The sequence below is a fragment of the Acanthochromis polyacanthus genome, chromosome 12, assembly GCF_021347895.1.
Source record: "Acanthochromis polyacanthus isolate Apoly-LR-REF ecotype Palm Island chromosome 12, KAUST_Apoly_ChrSc, whole genome shotgun sequence".
In the NCBI taxonomy this organism is placed as follows: Eukaryota; Metazoa; Chordata; class Actinopteri; family Pomacentridae; genus Acanthochromis; species Acanthochromis polyacanthus.
The window spans coordinates 20,630,399-20,653,105 of NC_067124.1; the positions used below are offsets into that span (position 1 = coordinate 20,630,399).

At 38.8% G+C, this 22,707-nt stretch overlaps 1 protein-coding gene across 1 annotated transcript in view; it reads left to right on the top strand.

The window, feature by feature from the left end:
• Positions 1 to 11,087, top strand: part of grik3 (glutamate ionotropic receptor kainate type subunit 3) — a 93,895-nt gene extending 82,808 nt beyond the window's left edge. The window contains exons 13-16 of the mRNA XM_051956737.1: positions 5,165 to 5,382; positions 9,251 to 9,476; positions 9,746 to 9,996; positions 10,662 to 11,087. Coding sequence (XP_051812697.1) covers positions 5,165 to 5,382; positions 9,251 to 9,476; positions 9,746 to 9,996; positions 10,662 to 10,856 — 890 coding nt within the window. The 3' untranslated portion in view covers positions 10,857 to 11,087. The remainder of the gene's footprint in view (positions 1 to 5,164; positions 5,383 to 9,250; positions 9,477 to 9,745; positions 9,997 to 10,661) is intronic.
• The last annotated feature ends 11,620 nt before the right edge of the window (positions 11,088 to 22,707 follow it).

The following is a 22,707-nucleotide window of genomic DNA, read 5'->3' on the forward strand; positions in this document are numbered from 1 at the left end:
GCTGCTAGCTCCTTTCTGCCTCTTTAACTGACAAGCTCCGTGATTTCCATTCCGTGACTGTTTCATAAGACATTTACCTGTCAGGAACAACTGCAGAGCTCAGTCTTACATGACAAAGGAAGGCTGTTGTCACCTACCTGCTGTTTAAAAAGGGAAGTGTAGGTGCCAGGCACTTGTCAGAGATTGGCGGGTAAAGATGGAAAACAACGTTGCATTCCTTTCCCCGTAACACAGTCACTGGCCCTGCTCAAGAGCTTTTGTGAGTGTTGGGACGAAAAGGGTAAGTTGAGGAACATGTCTGACAAATGCCAGCTGTCAGCCATGCTCGAACTGCCTGGTGTGATGTTTTCAGCGCTGCATGACTTGCACTGAGAGTGACCTGGAGCAGAGAATCCATATGTCTCACTCATAACTGTCCAACAAGTAGCTCAGCAGCTAATGTCACTGTGATCTTGCTTTTGACGCTGTATAATTTCGAAACCAGGTGTCATATATTTATAGTGTCAGAAGACAAAAAAAAAACAAAAAACAGCGCTTTGTTCCTTAAGCACAAGAAACCAGCATGAATTACTTAGTTTTGTGCTGCAGATTTCAGGATTTTGACTGAAAAACCAAAGAGATATCAATGGCTTTTCACTTGCTAGGTGTCCCTTAAAGGAATAGGTAAGCAAATGAAGGCCCAGAAATAACATAATGAAGTCAACTGTGGAGAAAAAGACCCAAGTAACAAAATGTTTAACCTCAATGTAACAAGACAAATCAAGGAGGCTTAGTGAGACTCGGCAGTGGATCTTTGCCCGTAAGGATAGCAAACACATTCTGCAATTCATTAAGCACAGAAACTCGGCAGCACTCTTGTGAAACTGCATAGCAGCTCTGCCAATTTGCGGGTGCAGGCAGAGAGCTCTGAGTGTAGCACCAGTGTGCTAGAAGGGAGAGAAGAGAGAGAATCAAAACAAAATGAGCTAGTTAGTAGCCTATATTATTAAACTAAACAGGGGAGAATTTTCCATTATAATTCATACCGTGGCACACACTGCTGCCTGTAAATGCCTGAGCTCCAGTGTTTCTCGTATTTCCTCAGCTGACTGAAGCTGCTGCTGCTAATCAGCTCTTATTCATAGCTTCCCGAATACAAATTTTCACATTGTAATATCGAAGTTAACGTGATGTTCAGGTGTGTTTTGTTTGTTCTCCAGCAGACTTATCTGTATTAGGACTATGAGCCCATGGTGCATATTCTTTACATTGAAGAACAGGATATTTTAAATGGAGCATTATCAAAATATGTTGGCAATCAACATACGATGTATGTGAGGTTAACACCAACACAGACCGATTCTGGCTTTCCGCGACACCAATTTGAGCTACAGTACCTTGTAACACATGCTGCACGGCGGCATCTGCAGCGAGGTATATTTTGTCGGTGTCACATAAACAGACATCCCTTGCTTGTCTGCCAAACACAGTGACAGCAGCTGAGACGGAAGCCATTTCCTTGACATGTTTAAAATGCAAATGGACGTGTTTGAGGAGATCCAAAAAAAAAAAAAAAAATCTACCAGCTTGTCTGTGGGAGGGAGGTGTCATAGACAACACAAAGAACATAAAATATGAGGAGGTGCAAAAGCAAACACTTTCTGTACTTCAGATGCCTTCATGGGGGTCTCAGTAGGCTTTTGCTCACAACAAACATATGTTTGAGCATCTCCCGTAAATTGGTTTCCACGTATGAATTTTTTTGAAAGTATATTTGATTTAGAGTCGACTTATTCCCAGCTCTCTCATTCTCAGACATAATTCCTTCATTTACTCCAATACATTTTCCTCAATAATATAGTATTTTCTGCAAAATAGAATATTGCCCATGATTTTAAGACGAAGCACTCTTTATTTGGTTCTTTAAGCACAAATTAATATGTGCTGGCATTTGGTCTCTACTTAAGAAACTGCTGTTATGTCTTTGCATCTTTATGAGGTTCCGATCAAGCATTACTATTTACCTGCAGTAGAATAAACATTTCCATTCTCAAGTGCCATTCTTTTAAACCAATTAACAACTAGTAAAAGCCTCTAACGCTGAAAGAGTCTTTGCATTATGACTCCACAGAACAGAATGTTAAGTGCAGGTAATCATTCTCATGGGAAAGAGTGGCTCTCTTTTGTGTTGAGGTGAGGCATTGCTTGTGGGGAATAACATTACGGAAAACCAGGGCACCATGTTTAGCATGATGCACTGCTGAATCCACAGAGAAAAGTTTTTTTTTTTTTCCCAGAATGACAATTCAAAACCCATCATTAGATGCAAAACAGTGTTCATTTATTCAAAGGATAATGGCGGTGTCAGACTGCCTTCTTTATGATCTCCTCTTAATTAGTGTAAACTGAGGTGTTAGTAGTGGCTGCAATAGAAGTGGATCTATTATTAACTCACTACCAGCTTCCTTTGCTTCTGGTTAACTAAGAATATATGGATTACAGACAAGCTAGAAATAGAAAACCTCCAAACTCCATGTTCACCTTGTTATATTAAAATCATAATACTGCAAGAGATGAATGATTTAACGGTGGGTAAAAAGGCAGCCGTACAGGTTTCACAGAAGTCGACAGAACTGTACTTTTTAATATCACTAAGATATGATACCACTTTGGAGGCATGGGAAATTTTATTATTAAAGCTATTGGCAATCTGAGGGTGGGATAGGGGTCCATACCCAGTAACAGTGAGAGAATAGAATCAGAGGTGTTTCATTGAATATCTAGTGTCTGACTCACTAATCCTTTACCTAACTGAGGCTAGGAGTTAGAATCTATAGCCTCGACCGTGGCTCTGAAATAATACCAGCTTAATGGTGCCGCAGACTGATAAACTCATGGCTTTCTCCATGGTGCTGAATTGCAGAAAGTACCTTTTTTTCTCTCCGTCTTGGATCCGCGACATTCTATAAACTATATACTATAAATACTCTGTTAGATTGTGTAGCCTATATACTCTGAAGGAGTAGAAACCTATCTCCCATAAATAGATTAATTTCTTTCTCAATATCAGGTAGCTTGGAGATATACGTTTTTGCATTCTGCAAGTCCTTCATGCAGTTGTTGTTGTTGTTAGGTGGTGAGCTGAGCGTTTTATGTTGTACGGAGAGACGGTACACTTGTACTGCTCTCTTTCTGCTTTGTATTGATGTGATATGTGATGTTGACTATTCTTGAACTGTAATGAACATTTCTTAATTAAAAGATAAAATGGGGGGGGGGGGGGGGGAAGAGTAGTGGTATCTTTCATGGTCAAAATGACGAGCAGCTACGTTGAGTGCATCAGCAGCAAACACTATCTAATGTATCTAACATTTGCTAAGGTTTTTTGAACAGACACCAAATGTGCGTGTCAGAAAAAGATACAGTAGATGTTTAATGCAGCTAAATGTTTTTTTTCTGAGGAATGTAGTGAATGTTAAATACTTCATAGTGGCCTGTAAAAAGACTAAAAGCAAGAGGAAGTAGCTAGCTTCTATGTTGATTATATATGCATATAGCATAACAGTTCCTCCTGATGTTGCATTATCTCCTGTGACTTTATTTCAAATGGCACATGAATTCCTGAATCTGATAGCAAAATTAAAAATGTCAGTTATGTCCTGGCATAAATCCCTCAGCAATATTTACACCTGCATGGGCCGTGCAGCATTTAGTGAGATAGATGTAATGTTCTGGTTACTAAGCATATCAGTGTTGTCTTCTCTTGAAGGGATATTTGTACTGCCTTGCTTTACAAGAGACAAGTCCTTCCTCAAAGAATTGCATGGTATGTTGACACCATTTTATTTCCCTGGCACCATTTGACTGATCTGCTTTTTGTATTTATTTAGGCTGCGCCATATACGGTTCCCTGCTGACAACAACGCTTTATAGTGTGGAATTCAATTGAGTTCCCCGTTGCTTCACTCACTCCGCAACCAGAGAGTGCATCTGGATCATCCCTCTCTGAAGTCGTAGTGAATTAAGGGATGCTACTGTCGTCCCTTGTTTGTAACCATGTAGAGTCTTTGTCAAACCACAAAGGACAAATCCAATCAAATTTGGTAGAGGAGGTTAAAGAGCTGACCACACTGCTCCCCTTCTGTGGGCTTGTTACTCTTCTGAATTGCCCTCATAAATCTTCTCAGGAAAGTAACAGAGTGCATGAGGCACAAGGGTATTTTAAAGGTTGTCAGAGATGAGATATAAAGTAACTTTAACATCAGTCAGTGAGCCATTGTAAACATAGTATTATTAAGCAGAGGACCACTCAAAGTCAAGGCTGGTGCAGAGATGTACTGTCAGTCGGGCCAGATACCACATCTTGATTTGCCTTTATCCATTTCTTATACATGCTGTGATGATGTGTTTGCAAATGTGTATATACAGTCGACCTTATTTCCCAAGATCTCACATTTTGCATAATTTCAACAAATGAACTTGTTTGGAAGCTGGTTCACCAAAACTCAATTCAGACAACAAGTTTAGTAATAGACTATGACTGACCACAATTGCCAGTGATCCTCAGTAGATAAGTCTGAAATGGTAACTGAATGCTGGCAGTGCTTTAGCAATAGAAAGCTGTTAAGTGTGATTACAGTGGCGAACAGATACTGGACAGCAGAGTATGAATCATCTCTTCTGAGACAGTGTGACAATTGTATGGGGAAAAAATACTTTCCATGTTGCAATGACAATACAGAATATAACAAAGTTTGTACTATACAAAAGATGTGGAGAGATTTTTTAGGATGTTTTTTAAAATATATTTTTGATATACTTTTGTGTATATTTTGTTAATTATGGTTGATTAGCTTGTCAGAATGCACAATGGAAGTCATCCTATAGAATATTAAGCCTTACGTGAGCTGCAAAAAAAGCACGTGTAGCTAATATAAAAGCCTGGGCTACGTACAGTTTCACTGCTCTGATCTACAATTTCTGAACTATTAAGAGTTTGACTTACCCGCCAAGCCGGTTTCAATGTCCATTTTATCACTGGCACTACCTTGATCAACACCAGCAGCGCTGCCAAAACATTTGCAAGCTAATTAACAAAATGCTAGTGCTCGTGTTACTGCATTTGTTTATTTCAGTTACATTTCAGTCAGTTGCTTAATACACTCTCACTCTGTGTTGCATACAGGCTCAGAATTGATGCCCAAAGCCCTGTCGACCAGAATAATTGGCGGGATCTGGTGGTTCTTCACACTCATCATCATATCGTCCTATACAGCTAATTTAGCAGCTTTCCTCACTGTGGAAAGAATGGACTCCCCTGTGGACTCGGCTGATGACATTGCCAAGCAGACCAAGATTGAGTACGGTGTGGTTAAAGATGGTGCAACCATGACTTTCTTTAAGGTAAAGTACAAACAATACAGAGTAGCTATGAGTATGTAATGCAAAATAGAGTTGCTACAAATAATTACTGAAAGTATATATATGTATATATATATATATATATATATATATATATATATATATAGTTTCTAATTCGTAACTCCCACAGCAAAGGAAAATTCTTTAGCTTCTCCACACTGTTTGATGTATTCCTGATGATTTTTTTTATTCCGAAGTTTCAGCACTTGCCTGCAGGGTTTTTGACTTTATTTTATTATTTTAAGCTTTGCTTTAGATGCTTCTGTTGCTCTGGTGCTGAATAACACATGTAACAGAGTTACAGTTTCTCGGAGTAAGAAAATGAAAGCACTGCACATTTTATTGGAGACAATCCATAAATTTATGACATTCAATAACAAAAAAAAGGGCATCAATCTGCCCTAGTTTTTATGCCCCCAAATTTTCTAGTTGAGCTCAGGAATGCAGTTTTCTTTTTCAGTGAATCTGCAGAATGGTGTGTACACTGGACTGCACAGCTTTGATTATGTAACTCTGTTCAGGATTTTTGTTGATATCAAATATGAAATACATCCAATTATTATTATTTTTTACATTACTAATTACTAATAACACTTACATAACACTTTTCAGTTGATAATTTTTGCCGAAATGTAATGATGGATACAGATTTTCAAGGAAAAACAATCAACCTTCAGCTCTTCAGAAAAGCTATCTAAAAGAAAGTTATTTTAAAACATTTCATGCACTTTCATAAATTGCAGTTGTGATTTTCCTGTCATAAATAGAAGGACACACAGGTGTCTAATTACCCAAAGCTCAAGTGCCCTCTGCTCTCTCTTGCTCCTACAGAAAGACTTAATGACGTTAACTCAATGAGGCACAGAAGCATGATAAATACTGATGAGACCCAGTGAATAGATAAAGGCTTTGCAGGTGTTTATAACTGGAAGCTTTTGCTCCGAAGTTTATGTCACAAAATATATTTAACTGTCTGCGATTTTGCCTTTGAATCCAGTCAAATGTGCTGTGAAATGCAGCTCGAGAAGTGTCCACTCCAGTCACCCGCCCCGCAGACAACAGATGGCTGGTTGTGAGGCAGATGTATTCCCATGACAGAGACGCAAAAATTAATGTGGAGTTGATATTGTGATTATAGATCATGGCAAAATCCACCACTGGCAGTTAGCTCATCCTGATTTGATTTGCTTCACAGGCAAAGCACTGGATGGGTGAAAAAGTCTTGTGGAGGAGTTGTGCAAATAATAGATTCCGAAAGCGCACACCCAAGCAAACACTTTCGAGGAATGTAGCTTTTACCTCCTAATGCACCTCTTACCACCTATTGTTGATAGATTAAAAGAAAATACTGGATGTGGTGCCATTTTCCACTCTTCTCAGAGAGATACACACGTGGACAAAATTGTTGGTACCCCTCAGTTAAAGAAGGAAAAACCCACAATTCTCACTGAAATCACTTGAAACTCACAAAAGTAACAATAAATAAAAATTTATTGAAAATTAAATAATCAAAAACAGCCATTACTTTTGAATTGTTGATTAACATAATTATTTAAAAAAACAAACTAATGAAACAGGCCTGGACAAAAATGATGGTACCTCTATAAAAGATTGAAAACTATTTGACCAGAGTGACATGATTAACTCAGGTGTGTCATTTAATTGACATCACAGGTGTTTCCAAACTCATAATCAGTCAGTCTGCCTATTTAAAGGGAGACAAGTAGTCACCCTGCTGTTTGGTGAAAAGGTGTGTACCACACTGAACATGGACAACAGAAAGCGAAGGAGAGAATTGTCCCAGGACATCCGAAAAAAAATTATAGACAAACATCTTAAAGGTAAAGGCTATAAGACCATCTCTAAACAGCTTGAAGTTCCTGTGACAACAGTGGCTCATATTATTCAGAAGTTCAAGACCCACAGGACAGTAGCCAACCTCCCTGGACGTGGCCGCAAGAGGAAAATTGATGACAAATTGAAGAGACGGATCGTTGGAATTGTATCCAAAGAGCCCAGAGCAACCTCCAAAGAAATTAAAGGTGAACTCCAAGGCCAAGGTACATCAGTGTCAGATCGCACCATTCGTCGTTGTTTGAGCCAAAGTGGACTTCATGGGAGACGACCAAGGAGGGCACCACTGCTGAAAAAAACTCATAAAAAAGCGAGACTGGAATTTGCAAAAATGCATGTTGACAAGCCACAAAGCTTCTGGGAGAATGTCCTTTGGACAGATGAGACCAAACTGGAGCTTTTTAGTAAGGCACATCAACTCTATGTTCATAGACTCAAAAACCAAGCATACGAAGAAAAGAACACTGTCCCTACGGTGAAACATGGAGGAGGCTCAGTAATGTTTTGGGGCTGCTTTGCTGCATCTGGCACAGGGTGTCTTGAAAGTGTGCAAGGTACGATGAAATCTGAAGACTATCAAGGCATTCTGGAGAGAAATGTGCTGCCTAGTGTCAGAAAGCTTGGTCTCAGTCGCAGGTCATGGGTCTTCCAACAGGACAACGATCCAAAACACACAGCCAAAAACACCCAAGAATGGCTGAGAGAAAAGCGTTGGACTATTCTAAAGTGGCCTTCTATGAGCCCAGATCTGAATCCCATTGAACATATGTGGAAGGAGCTGAAACATGCCATTTGGAGAAGACACCCATCAAACCTGAGACAACTGGAGCTGTTTGCTCATGAGGAGTGGGCCAAAATACCTGTTGACAGCTGCAGAACGCTCATTGACAAATACAGAAATCATTTAATTGCAGTGATTGCCTCAAAAGGTTGTGCAACAAAATATTAAGTTATGGGTACCATCATTTTTGTCCAGCCCTATTTCATTAGTTTGTTTTTTTAAATAATTATGTTAATCAACAATTCAAAAGTGATGGCTGATTTTGATTATTTAATTTTCAATAAATTTTTATTTATTGTTACTTTTGTGAGTTTCAAGTGATTTCAGTGAGAATTGTGGGTTTTTCCTTCTTTAACTGAGGGGTACCAACAATTTTGTCCACGTGTGTATGATTTATTGGGAAGTGTTCTCTATCATGAGTCATCTGATATATGAGTAACACGCTGCAAGTTGTCATATGGTCAGATGCCAGCTTAGCAACATTTGTCATACATCTTAATTGGTATTTTTAAGTTTTAATATCACACTATCATATCTTAGTTTAAAGCAGCCAGGGCTGTGCCTCTACTTGAGTTAATAATAATAGAGGGCTTCTTATAATAGCATCTTTCACAATTTGAAATGGCTTATAGTCTTTAGACAGTAATTATCTAGGATTAGACATGGCATAAATGTGACCTCATAGAAAATTGCATGAAATACCAAATAGCCTGATGCAAGACTAATGGCAAGGCATTCTATTATTGCTGCTTCAGTAGCACTTATGAGAATAGATGTGTGCAAAGCTTCAATTTACCGTCCTTTAATCCTGTGACAATGGAGATCTGTAGGAGTAATCGTTTAAATCTATTTGGTCACTTACCAAAGAAACCACATTCAGAAATGCTGTAAATGAACCAGTCCTATCTTTGGCATTTCCTTTTCAAACTTTCATTTAAAAAAATCACCATAAACGCAAAGTTATTCTGTCATGTTTTAAAGTTTACAAAAGGACTAGCAAGACTTCACGGTTAGCAATATTCCATGCTTCAACACCTTGGGCTAAAGCATATAAAAGTTATTTTGCTCAAGTTTTTTTTTTTTTTCATTTTTTTGCGGTAAAAGCATTGTATATTTTTCAACTATATTTTCCTTGCCTGCAGCAAGAGAGATTGTTCAAATGAGGTTCAAAGGCATACACTTCTTTTTTTAACTGGCTTGTTCCATCCCCTACAGAAATCTAGGGTTTCTACTTTTGAGAAGATGTGGGCCTTTATGAGCAGCAGGCCAAGAACATCACTGGTGAAGTCCATTGAGGATGGAATTCAGAGAGTGCTGAAGTCAGACTATGCCCTCATTACGGAGTCGACCACTATTGATTACATCACGAGGAGGAACTGTAACCTGACACAGGTGGGAGGGATTATCGACAGCAAAGGTTACGGCATCGGCACTCCCCTCGGTAAGACTTGTGAATGACCAGAGAGTACATTTCAGACCAGCAAGTACTAAAAAATTTAAGCCCTTTTCATAAGTCATGTGTTGCTTTTTTTTTTGAAGGTTGAGGGTAAAGGTATGGCTTTATAGAAGCAGTAGCAGCACAAATCTTGTTTTGTTTTATTTTTTTAGCTGCTATTCAGATAGTAAATGACAACGCGTTTATGAACCCTATTATCACAGAGTCCAGCTGGCGTTTCTTCCAAAGTAAAATAGACCTTATGTTGCTTCCAGGCTCCCCGTACAGGGACAAAATCACCATAGCAATCTTAAGCATCTTGGAGGATGGGCGCCTACACATGCTGAAGGAGAAGTGGTGGAGTGGGAGCAGCTGCTTGGATGAAGAGCGTCGAGAAACAGGCCCCATGGGTATCCAGAACCTGGGTGGTATATTCATTGTGCTGGCATCTGGCCTCGTGCTGTCTGTGTTTGTGGCAATCGCCGAATTCATCTACAAGCTAAGGAAGACTGCGGAACGTGAGCAGGTATATGTCCCCATAAATAATTTGACGAATATTTTCTTAATTTGATTTTTACTCTGTTGTTTGGATGCATGGAAAATTAATTTAAAATGAATTCAATTACATTCGACTAGAATTTCACTTCATCTCAGCTTGATTTTTATACGTCAACATATCACACATAGCCTTTAAACCAAAGCTGTGCTCTATTCATGGCTTTTAGTTCAAACATGATATAAAAGGATTTGCATGCCTTTGGCTAATCCCCAGGAGTACTTGGCCATAACACCACAACATTTACTTATTTTAACAAGCATAATTGCAAATTGGAGCATAGAGAATTAATCCATTATTAGTCATTGGAGATGTCAGAATAGCATGAACCCTTTACTGTTGTAAACCACCAATTTGAGTCATGCTAAGTGAGTAGATTCATGCGTGCTTGTGCGCCACACTTGTTCACTCTAAGACACAGCCGCAATAATGAAGTGAGCTACATGTGGTGACACATGCGGGCACACACATATACATACTGCAGCATTAACGCAACATGAATGTTCAAATCCTCTTTGTGCTCTTGAGACTGTCAACACTCTGCTGTCAGAACAATTTAAAGCTAAGGCATTTACCCCCCGTCCCTCTCCCCTCTTCTTCTTGCTCCCCTCCCCGCATCCTCCCTTTTCGCCCAGAGGTCTTTGTGCAGTGCCATGGTGGACGAGATCAGACTGTCGTTCACCTGCGAGAGACGGGTGAAACACAAGCCACAGCCTCCAGTCATGGTGAAGACGGATGCAGTGATCAACATGCACGCTTACAACGACCGACGACTCCCGGGAAAGGACAACATGAGCTGCAGCACTGGGATGACTCCCGTATTCCCATGACATTGTGTTCCCCGCAGGGCAAGAACCTCCTGAGCAACGTGTCAGGGGTGGTGCCAGAGACTAGAGACAATGGCATAGACGGGATCACCAGATACTCCATTAACCACAGTGACATGGGGACACTAACAAAACATGGGCAACTCAAAATGGCAGCATCAGCCACACAGGTATGACAACATTCACCACTTAAATCCAAACTACAAGAGGTAAAAAAAAAAAAAAAAAACACAATCTGGAGAGGTTGTGTGGGGGGAAAAAAAATTTAATTCCTGAAAAGGTGGAACAGTATACCCAAATAGTCAGTTTCAAGTCTGATGTTTACGTGCGCAACACAAAAATACAAGAAAACACAACTTTCAAGGAATCCTCAATCAGTGAAAAGACTGGAAATTTTCTTTGAGAATAAGGCCTAAAACAAGAAGAAAGGTTTTGTGGAGAATGGCAATAAATGACAGACATACAATGCGAGGAGGACAACGAAGAGAAGTTTTCATTGAAGATCAGCTTTGCCACACGTGAAAATTGTGACATAAAAAATTCTTACCTTTATCCCGTTTATTTAATTTTTGAATGGCCTTTTGACAGCAGAAAATAATGTTACCTCAAACATGTTGTCTAGGCTAGAATGGTTGTCTTTGAATCACAAGCTGTAGAAATACCCATTTAGCATCTGCAGTGTTGTTATTGGTGGAAAGCCACAGCAAGATGTGGAACAGTAAATTTAAGTTTGTCGTAACTGTGATGTGTAATTAACTATATTGTTAGACACAAGGAATCCATCACGGATGCAAAGTGGATTGTGGAGACATCTATATTACAAGCAAGAGATTCCACCGTGTACTGTTGGATCTTAATGTTATGGGATTCAATTCATTTGAGCAGAAGGACATTTTAAGTCAAATGATTTTGTACATGATTGAATTTTAATCAGTTACAGTATCGATTGCCAAAGATCTGACCATTCAATGGAACTATGTACAGAAAGAGCCACTACTGTTCACTTAGTTTTGTAGGGCACTCATTTTTGTGTTTAATGCAAAGCAAATTGGTGTGGGTTTTCCAGCCATTCAGGGCAGTACGTATCCAAAGTAAATTGTATTTGGCACAGTTGTGGCATTGTATATTTGCTGGTTTTCCAAACCAGATCACCTCAAAATATTGTTACCAACACTGTAATGTAAAACAATTACTGCATAAAACGTTGGATACTTTCTTGATCAGATGTCTTTCTTGAAACAAACCCGGGTGCTGTGTAATTTCCAAATGGATAATCATGGAAACATTGGGCATTTATATGAACCAATTTCAATAATGAAATGGTAGCATGTACCACTGTACTTTTCCAAAACCTACATGTATTGACTGGGTTGGAAGGCATTGGATCAGATGTTTCTGTTAATATCTAAGATAAGTAAAGAACCGCAAGGCACAGAGACAAAAGGTAAGAGACTGTGACCTTAAAACATAAGTGCACTTTTTGAGTGCATTTAATCACAACATATTCATTAAACTATGTGCTGGTCTTCGTCCATGTGTGGCCACAGAACCACTGAATGTTCCAAGTACTTCTGAACATTTTTTTCGAGCAGTTCATTTCTCAGATGTGATCTAGAGGCTCTTTGGCAGAAAAATGATTGCTTTGCATTAAAAAAAACTGAAAAAAAAACTAAGAAGGGGTTGGTTTTAAGGGAGAAACGGAATATTTGGGGGTTTTCAAGTTGTTTTTCTGTTCAATTTACCTGATGGACTGAGTCAATCCATACTTGTGTGTCAACACGTGAAAGACAATGTGGTGAATAGACAAAAGACAGCTGATAATTTTGTGTGTTCGTGGTGACTTTAACGCCTACATTGAGTATGTTTATGTCTTCAGCAAGTGTCACACCGAAGCAAGATTCGAGGAGTCTGTGAGCTGCAGTCATCTGGGAGCTGAATGAACAGCAAACCTCTGTGAGGTTTACGTTGTTGACGTGCAGAGACAAAAAAAAAAAGAAAAAAAACGTAACTATCTATGATTCAAGGAAACTCCAATCTGTAAAACTTAGCATTGGTTTGGTAGAGATTCACTGTATAATTGTTTATTGATTCCCTTCTGCAAAGTAGAGTATGTAGATAAGATCAGCAGGAGAAAATGTATTTTGCTAAATTTATACTGTTATAAATGAATTCTGTTCACAGTCAAATATGTTCTAGATGCTATTTATTTCATTAGAGAGGTCACTTTAATCTACTCCCTCACTTTATCCCAGTTTCACAGCCCCAAATGTTGTTTATTTATTTAATGGAAATGCATAATAATATGGTATATTGAATTACTATCATCCAAATGGGAAAATGTATGTAAATCTTCTTTTATGATGGCTAATACATTTCTATGAGGTGAACATGAAATGAAGATGTGAGCTTCCCCAACAGTATAGGGTACACTCTCTTAGAGTAGCTTTATCTTATTTAAGTGGACCTTTACTCTTCATGAAATCCCGATTACAACTTGGTATAAAGTATGGCTGATTTGCAGTTATACTATATTACTGTTGCCCTCATGTGTACTGTAGCTTTTTCAAGCAAGTGATTCAAAGACTCCAGATTGCTCGTATTTCACCTCTGTAATATGTGAAAATAATTAAAAATGTCATCATAATCAAAAATTAGTTGGAATTACCACAGGGTTTATGATTTGGCTGATTCAGTCAGTTTGATTACTGGATATATACATCTTTTTTTTATAAATTAATGTGAATAATACTGTCATTTTACACAAAAATTGTATGAAATGTGAGAGAAAAGTTTCGCAAAATGTAAGCTACATAACCTGTGTTCCATTAGCGGTGTGTGATATGAGTTTTGATTTTCCAGCGGTCATGACGGTATGCCTTTTTATGTATACCTTTCTTTTGTTTTGCAAAGCTTCTATCATTTAGCAGAAAACCTCTCAAACAATATGATAAATATGTTGGTGCCAACCAGGGTTTTCTTTGTGGACATGCAGAATTTCTATGAATATAGTTTTTGTAAGGTTTTGTAAGAAAAAAAGGAAAAAAGATTTTGTTTTCCTAGTAACTATATGTGTTAAGAGAACATTAGAATAACTGACATCTGAGTAAAACATGGGGGAAATGAACAAAGTACTATAGAAAAGCTATTGAATTATTTTCTTTTTAACACACTGTGAATAATTCAATTGTACAGTTTGCTGTATGGGTTATATGAAGTTTTAAATAAAAAATACAAACTACATCTGTTGATCGACTGGTAGGTGGTTGGTGTTGTCTCATCTTAAAAACAGGTTGCTTTAACATGTGAAACAACATGCCATCTTTGGGCTCACATTTGAGTCTCACAAATTAAGATACTATTAATTAATAAATTCATATTTTACCATGTAGAAGGTTTGCACTGAGAACTGGAAAACTAACTAACACTGACTTAAATCTAAGTATATTTTAATGAAGATATCCCCATAATGATTAGACTAAACGAGACTAGATGAGACCACATTAGATTCAATTTAATTAGAATGCCCCTGGTAGGTGACTGTAGAGTACCAATTACAACCTGACAAACATCAAAGGTACCACAAAAAAAAAATTAAAGCAACTGAATCTGTTTAACAATATTTTTGCTTGTTACAAACAGAAATATAAAACGTAAAAAGAATTAACTGCTTTTGTTGACTGGCTTATTACAAGTCAAATAAGTACCACTAATGTATGGTATTATTTTCTTATGCCCTGTCACAATACATAAGAAATAGGTGAGAATTTTAATGCTGGTCTTTTCCACAAATTCCAAATCCAATATGTTATGCAGGCATGCTGCATGGTAAGACTTCCCATCTCTCATAAAATACATAGAATATCGCCAAACTACAGAATAAGGAAGGGATAAACACATGCCTCATGCATGACGAAGTGAGTGACTTGATGTGAGGTAGCCAATCGCCTGCGTTAGAGAGAGATTAACCTTGCTGGCGTTGGGATGGCAGATGTGCATGTTAAAAAAGCAGGGGAAACCCCAGGCCACAGCTTTCAGGAGCAGCGGGCGCATAATGAGTGATGGGCAGGGGCATTGCACCTAATGGGAAGATTTATTATCTCTCACCATCAATTAATCCCTTTGGACAGACCGGGGCCAGCAGGAATGCATCAGGAGTATGTAAAAGGGAGACAGGGAGACCAGAGGAGGATAGGAGTCAGCCAGATGAAGAGAGCGAGAGATGTGAAAGGACATCAGAGGTGGAGGGAGCAGGAGCAGTGGGGCGAAATGAAAAAAGATTGGGTGAGAATAGGAAAAAGCGAAGGAGGATGATTTGAAGACAGTAGAGTAGCCGCAAAGATTTGAGAGCTGTATGGAGAGTGAAGGAAGAAAAATGATGCGTTGATGACAGAGTGAAGAAAGACCAAATAATGAAACTGCACTAGATAGAGAGAGGCCAAATCATTTTGGAGAAACTCAGTCAACATGAAACAGAATCTGGAAGACTGACACACCATGAACTACTTTGTGCACATGCTTTTAAAGATTAGTTATATGTCCAGCTGGGAAACTGTGGCCTGGCTGGCTGGTGGTGCAATATTGTAGATAACAATCTGGAGAAGTAGGTCAGCAAATATAGTACACTATTGTTAAAAATTGACTTTGAGTCGACCACATCATTAAACGAATTTTTAAGAAAATTATTGCATTTAAAGGCAGTTGTGTAATAATGAAATGTTTGGTTTAATATTAATAGCTTGCAGCCCAATATAGAACCATGAGCTGTTCATTTTGCTTCCATACAGTGTTACTCATGCCATGAATAGCAGAGGTAATGAATGACACTGGAACTTTACAGATTCAATGTCAACAGATTTACAGGTCCAGCATGAAGACAGTACGGCTGACTTCAAGCAGCTTTCCAATTATGTAAACTGCCTTGGTCCTTGCCTGCTCTTCCTGGTTTTCTCCCTCTGATGGCACATGTCCAGACCTATGCTCTTTTTTGACGACCTTGACAGGGCCTTCATTGGGTGATGTTCTGCTTGACACTCCAGGTCCATGTGCTGGAGCCCGGTGGCTGTGCATCATCGACCCATTTGGGGGTCGATGACTGCCCGACCCGAACCATGCCCATCTCTGTGGTCCCACTGGGTGAAAGACCCATCTCTGCTGAAGCTGCACCAGAGAATTGGCTTGATAGGAGGGCTAGTGTGCGCTGAACCTTATTATAAGCAATGTCATCGTGCCAGAAAACTGAATTCCCTCCAGGAAGTGCAGGATATGTAGCTGTAAATGATACAGCTGAATAAATATTGTTTTGGAGGAATGGAAAAATATATATCGTCTTAGAATAAACCGGCAAGCAAGACGTGAAGTTAACTTTAAAGTTATAGCCCTTAAGATTTTCATATAATCTGTTTCTATGTTTGATACAATGTATGGTCAACATTTTTTTTTCTACAGTGGCTGCTCAGTGTATTTACATTCTGTAATTACTTTTCAGTGTTTGTGGTACAGTTCTTCCTGTTTTAGATTCAAATCGCCTTCACACACCCGCAAGGGAGTCACTAGCATTCAGCATGCGATCCACCAAGTTACTATGTGTAAATTTATTTCAATTATGCCAGCCTCATTATTCATTGGTCATTATTCTAAAGCCATATCAGAGCTGTATTAATTTACAGCCCAGAATCAGCATTTCTCACTGATTCATAATAAAAGCTTTTAGTTTGCAAAACATGGAGTTCCTATTATTGCAATGATGCAATGTGTTTGTAGCCAAAGAATTTACAAAGCTAGATCATTTTTCATTTTTGCAAGCAGGTAATGGTATGAGAAAGAGTAGCCACAGTGAGGTGTAAAATGAACGCACACTATCAAGTGTGTTTTAAAATGATGAATATAAACATTTTGTGTTATTGACATTCCGACAAAGTCAAATTCCAAATTGTTGGAGGTGTCCAACTTACTCCTGAGGACACAAAGATGAAGCTACAGTTTCTCACATATATTGAACTGAAACAAGTCAAACACTTAGACTGTATTGACACTGATGCATTTACAGCTTCATGTGAGGGCAGCGTGCCAGAGCAGAATTACAAGACTAATAGGTCGATAGCACTGCCCATTCCAATAACATTAAAAATGATGAACAATTAATGAGTGTATAATTACAGTACACCATAATGCTCTAATGAAGTGGTACCACAGTGGGAATACTCATGCATATTCTAACTTCCATAATGAGCTTGGCATTACATTTGTCGTATTTGTACAGGGAGACGCCATATGGCAGAGTGTCATAATGAGAGAAAGCCATTGTTTATTCCAGACCTTATCTCTTTCATTGCAAATCAGTGACACCACGAGTATCAGAGCTTTATCTTCACACCATCATGTTGAATTATCCATTTGTGTTTAGGTGAAATAGCCTGATAGAGACGTTGCCCACGAAATGCCTTGGTGACTTGCTCTTTTTCCTCTCTGTCTTTGACCCTGATAATGATGGGAATAGAAGCTTTTCATGAATATAAATGAAAAGCAATTTTCTCCAGTGTACATAAAATAACACTCTTGAACGTTTAATGCAGAGCAGTGTTTGTCAAGAAGGTACTGTGCTTTTGCAGTTTAACTTCACTTTGGGCACACAGTGGCCACTCCACCTCTTCATTTATGAAAACCATGCACTTCTCTCAACATGTAAATGAAGTCGAAGCATACTTAACCTAAATGTGGGAATGCATATTATGTATAATATATACTGAGAAGGAGGGGGCAATTCCTTCCAACATTAAAATATGCTCAAAAAATGTCCCTCCTATGTGTGTGTATAAATACAGTCATGGAAAAAAATATTAGATCACAATGTTCTTCAATTTCTTGTTCATTTCAATGCCTGGTACAACTAAAGGTACATTTGTTTGGACAAATATAATGATAATTAAACATACGAGTTTAATTTCAGAGCTGGTATCTAGCCATTTTTCATGTTTTTGTTTTTTTTTTTATAACCAAAATGGCTTCAGTTCTTACATCAATAGCTATGGCATTATACTGTCAAAAACAGTGCTTTTAGGCATTCCATGTTTTCTTTTTTGTCTGTTTTAGTCACATGACACACAGGAGTTAGTACTGATTCATAACCATTGTTTTTTATGACTGCAGTCATGCGTCTTGGCATGCTCTCCACCAGCTTTTGGTGTTCTGTTGTCAAAGCAGCCCATTCCTGTTGCACAAATTCAAACAAATTTGCTTTGGTTTTGGGCTTATGGTTCTCCATTTTGCATTTGATGATTTTCCACAGATTTTCAGTTGGATTTAGATCTGGTGATTGAACAGGCCAAGGCATGGTTCCAACGTTCCGCTTCTCCATCCAGGCTTCAACTGACCTTCCCATGTGGCAATGGGCATTGTCACGTTGGACAATCCAGTCATTTGAGGCTGGAAAGAGTTTTCCAGCCAATAGAAGAAGACTGTTTTTAAGAGTAGCCCTGTAGATGACCTGGTTCATTCACCCTTCACACAATTGCATTTGCCCTTTTCCACCCATACTGAAACAACCCCAGATCATCACTGATCCACCCCCATTTTTTACTGTAGGGGCAGACAGTCTGGCTGTAGGCTTCTCCAGGCTTCCTCTTGACCAGTAAGTTGGCTGGAGTGGACATCAACTGAAAATTGGATTCATCCCTGAATAGGACCTTAGCCCCAATTATCAACAGTCCAATCCTTGTGATTCCCAGCAAAGAGTGACCGGATTTTCCTCTGCCTGTCATTGATGAAGGTCTTCTTTTGTGCCCTGTGTGACTTCAGACCAGCTTAAAGAAGTCAGTTTTGAATTGCCCTTGCTGAACAAGTCACATTTATCGACAGTGTCCACTAATTTTTAAGGTATCTGGCAAATCATTAATGTATTTGCTGGCAAATGGCCGATATAATGCGAGTATATGCCACACGACAGCTTTATGCAAAGGTAGGACTTCTAAACATACCCATCATTTGTTTATGGAACAGTAAGGACTGTAAAACTGTATTAATACTAACACTGTACTTCAGTCAGAATGTGCATGAAAATGTATCATGAGCATTAATACATGATTTTGTGTTGAAACTCTGATTGTGGAAATAAATATTGCTAAACTGTCATTAATTGTATGGTGGGGAAACAAACACTTGTGAGTGCAATCAATCTGCTGATAGCCATCCATTCATCCAGAGACCAACAACGGTGCTCACTGCTATATTCAACTAATAATAGTGGTTTTATTATGTTACATTGTTAGAATGTCAACGTGGAATCTGATTAAAATGCCAGTCAGTTTTGTTGTGCTACATGTGTAATTTATACAGACAGTTTTAGGTTTCAGTAAGATGAGAGGAGAAAATGATTTTAAAAAAAAACATCATTAGAAAAATAAATATATACCAGTCAAAAATTTAGACACACCTTCTCAATCAATGTTTTTTTCTTTATTTTCACTGCAAGCCCTTGGCCCTCTCTCAATCAGCTCCATGAGGTAGCCACCTGAAATGGTTTTCACTTCACAGGTGTGCCTTGTCAAGGTTAATTGGTGGAATTTCTTGCCTTCTTAATGGGGTTGGGACCATCAGGTGTGTTGTGCAGAAGTCAGGTTGGTACACAGTTGACAGCCCTATCTGACAACTGTTAGAATCCATATTATGACAAAAACCAATCAGCTAAGTAAAGAGAAACAACAGCCCATCATTGCTTTGAGAACTGAAGGTCTGTCAGTCTGGAAAATTGCAAAAACTTTGAATGTATACCCTCAAGTGCAGTCGCAGAAATCATCAAGCATTATGACTAAACTGGCTCACATGAGGACGGCCCCCAGAAAGGAAGACCAAGAGTCACCTCTGCTGCTGAGGATAAGTTTTTTCGTGTCACCAGCCTCAGAAATTGCAAATTAACGGCACCTCAGATTAGAGCCCAGATAAATGTCACACAGAGTTCTAGTAGCAGACACGTCTCTACAACAGAGGAGACTGCGAAAGTCAGGCCTTTTTGCTCAAATAGCTGCTAAAAAAAACCCTACTAAGGAAAAGCAACAAGCAGAAGAGGTTTATTTGGGCCAAGATAAACAAGGAATGGACATTAGACCAGTGGAAATCGATGCGTTGGTTTGAGATCTTCTACCCGCTGTGTCTTTGTGCGACGCAGAAAAGGTGAACAGATGGTCTCCACATGCATGGTTCCCAACGTGAAGCATGGAGGAGGAGGTGTGATGGTTTGGGGGTGCTGTGCTCATGACACCATTGGATATTTATTCAAAACTGAAGGCACACTGCATGCATGGCTACCACAACATCCTGCAGCGGCATGCCATCCCATTCGGTTTACGTTTAGCTGGTCAGATGACCTGACCAAAAAAAAACAATCAAGATGGTTTGGGATGAGATGGATCACAGAATGGAGGCAAAAGGTCCAACAAGTGCTCAGCATCTCTGGGAACTCCTTCAAGACTGTTGGAAAACCATTTCAGGTGACTACCTTATGAAGCTCATCAAGAGAATGCCAAGGGTGTGCAAAGCAGTAATCAAAGCAAAGGGTGGCTATTTTGAAGAGTCTAAAATATAAAACATGTTTAGACTTATTTCACACTTTTTTGTTTACTACATAATTCTATATGTATTTATTCATAGTTTTGATGCCTTCAGTGAGAATCTACAATGTAAACAGTCATGGAAATTAAAAATAAAAAAATTAAATGAGAAGTTGTGTCCAAACTTTTGACCAGTAGTGTAGATTCATGTGCTGTGTTACATAAAATGCATTAGGAATGGTTTCATTCCTCTTTGAAATATTGAAACAATAATGTTTTAGTTGAAGGCATGAAATCTATTGACAAATATTGCACAAAAAGACAAATAAACAACCCTAGATGGTTTCAGGAACTAAGAATCCAAAAGCAAACATAACCTGTAACTTCTATTGTTTTCAGTTTTGGTCAACTGTCAGTAAAAAATAATCAGGACTTTTTACGAGGTGTATATTTGAAGTTTTTTTTTTTTTTTTTTACCACGCTGGTGTGTGTCCACATCCAGAAATTGTTGATTCCTGCAGAGAAGACGACAAACTACTATCTATCAACCCAAACAATGGATCCTAAACCAGAAAAGGACCTTTGAGATGAAACGTTCACTGCATGGATGTTTCACTGAAGTTACTTCAGAAAACGTTAGATGTTTTCCAGTCATCAAAGAGTGAGATTCCTTTGAAAGCTCCCAGTATCTTGCTGAGTCCACACAGAAAAATTCAGTCTGTTCTGGATGAAACAGAGACAGCTTTGCATCATTGTCACTGATGAAAGCAACTAAAAGCATATTCATCCATTTGCAGAATTGTAAAGTATAAAGTCTACAGGAAGCAAATGTTAAATTTACAAAAGCTATTACTTGCCTTGTTTGTACACAAGGCACTGCATCTACATCTATAGGATTACACCGCAGCTTATATTGCTTTTTTGCCTGCAGGTGGCACATACAAACTAGTATAGCAATGACAAACCCCGGCTTGTGAGCCATCTTGAGTTTCAAGTCATGGAAACTTGAGTTGTTTTGCATCGACACAAAAATCCTGGACTCATTTTAATAATGCTGGCTTGGTGTACTTAATAAAACGGCTATTAAGATGTGTTACATAAGCAGGTCTTTCTCATCATCAAACAGGAACTCTAAACTTCTTTTCTCGCCGCTACCTGAGGAGATACTGTCAGTGTTTTATTCCAAGGTTGCCTGCAGCCTACAGCAAGGCTGTTTGATGTTGGCCCAGGACCAGACTCCATTCAGTTCCAGAGGGAGATGAGGTTCACTAGCAGATGATTTGCGATTCTCTATCAAACTCAATGCCTACATTCCCATCCGTCAACTTGGGAAGCTGCCAGTGCATGCAACAATATTCTTTCATGTAAACTTCTATAAAATTTGCTACAATGTACAAATTGGGGCTGTACAAAGGCAATGTTTATCAGGATGGGCAAAATGGCTTGTGCTGACTGCTCTGTGCACCCTTGCCAGTTGAATGCTAAAAGAACATTTTTCTGAATTGGCAAGCATTACCCACCCTGGCTTTGCATATTCGCTGTAATGACATGATCATGATGATAAGTTTAATTTCTTTTACAACAAGACGGTGAGACCAATTTTGCTTTACAATTGCAGAGAGGATGTAATTATAACAGGAGCTCAATCCAAGTATGTCTTTTGCAAAAGTTTCCTTTGCCATCTTAATAAAACATAAAAACTCCTTAGTGATGGAAGTCAGACAGTTGCTATTCTCTCTTATATGTCTCTTCTATATGGAGAAGTGGTCTTTACACAGGGAAAGTGCTATAAGGTGTCAGGCTGGCTGGGGGGAAGGTTTAGAGTCTGTGACGGCCAATTTGAGCAACCTGCAGAAGGAGAACTGCCATGGCATCTTCCTCCCTCCGTTGCTTTCCAGTAGAACGTTAAAGACAAACAAACAAAAAACACACAATCACTAAGGTGACAGCACTCTTGGAAACTATCATTTTGCGGGGCAATGGCATGGATTTGTGTCTATAAACTGCTCATTAATATTAAATAAGGAAGTGACAGTTGGAGGGACTTGGCATGCACGCTTGGCACCTCAAGCGGAATTGCAAGTGAAAGCTCCGTTTTGTTTAACCCAGTGTGGTGGTTAAATGAAAAAACAGCTGCTTCTCACCTCTAAGACCGAATTGCTGCTCAATGTTTATTTTATATCATTAACATTATAATACTGCTCTTATTGCATCGGTGTAGGGGGGAAAAAAAAAAAAACAGAGCTGTCTTTTAATTTTGGCAAATGCAATGTGTGTTATCTTGAATTGTCAACAAACCCTGGGCCTTTGAA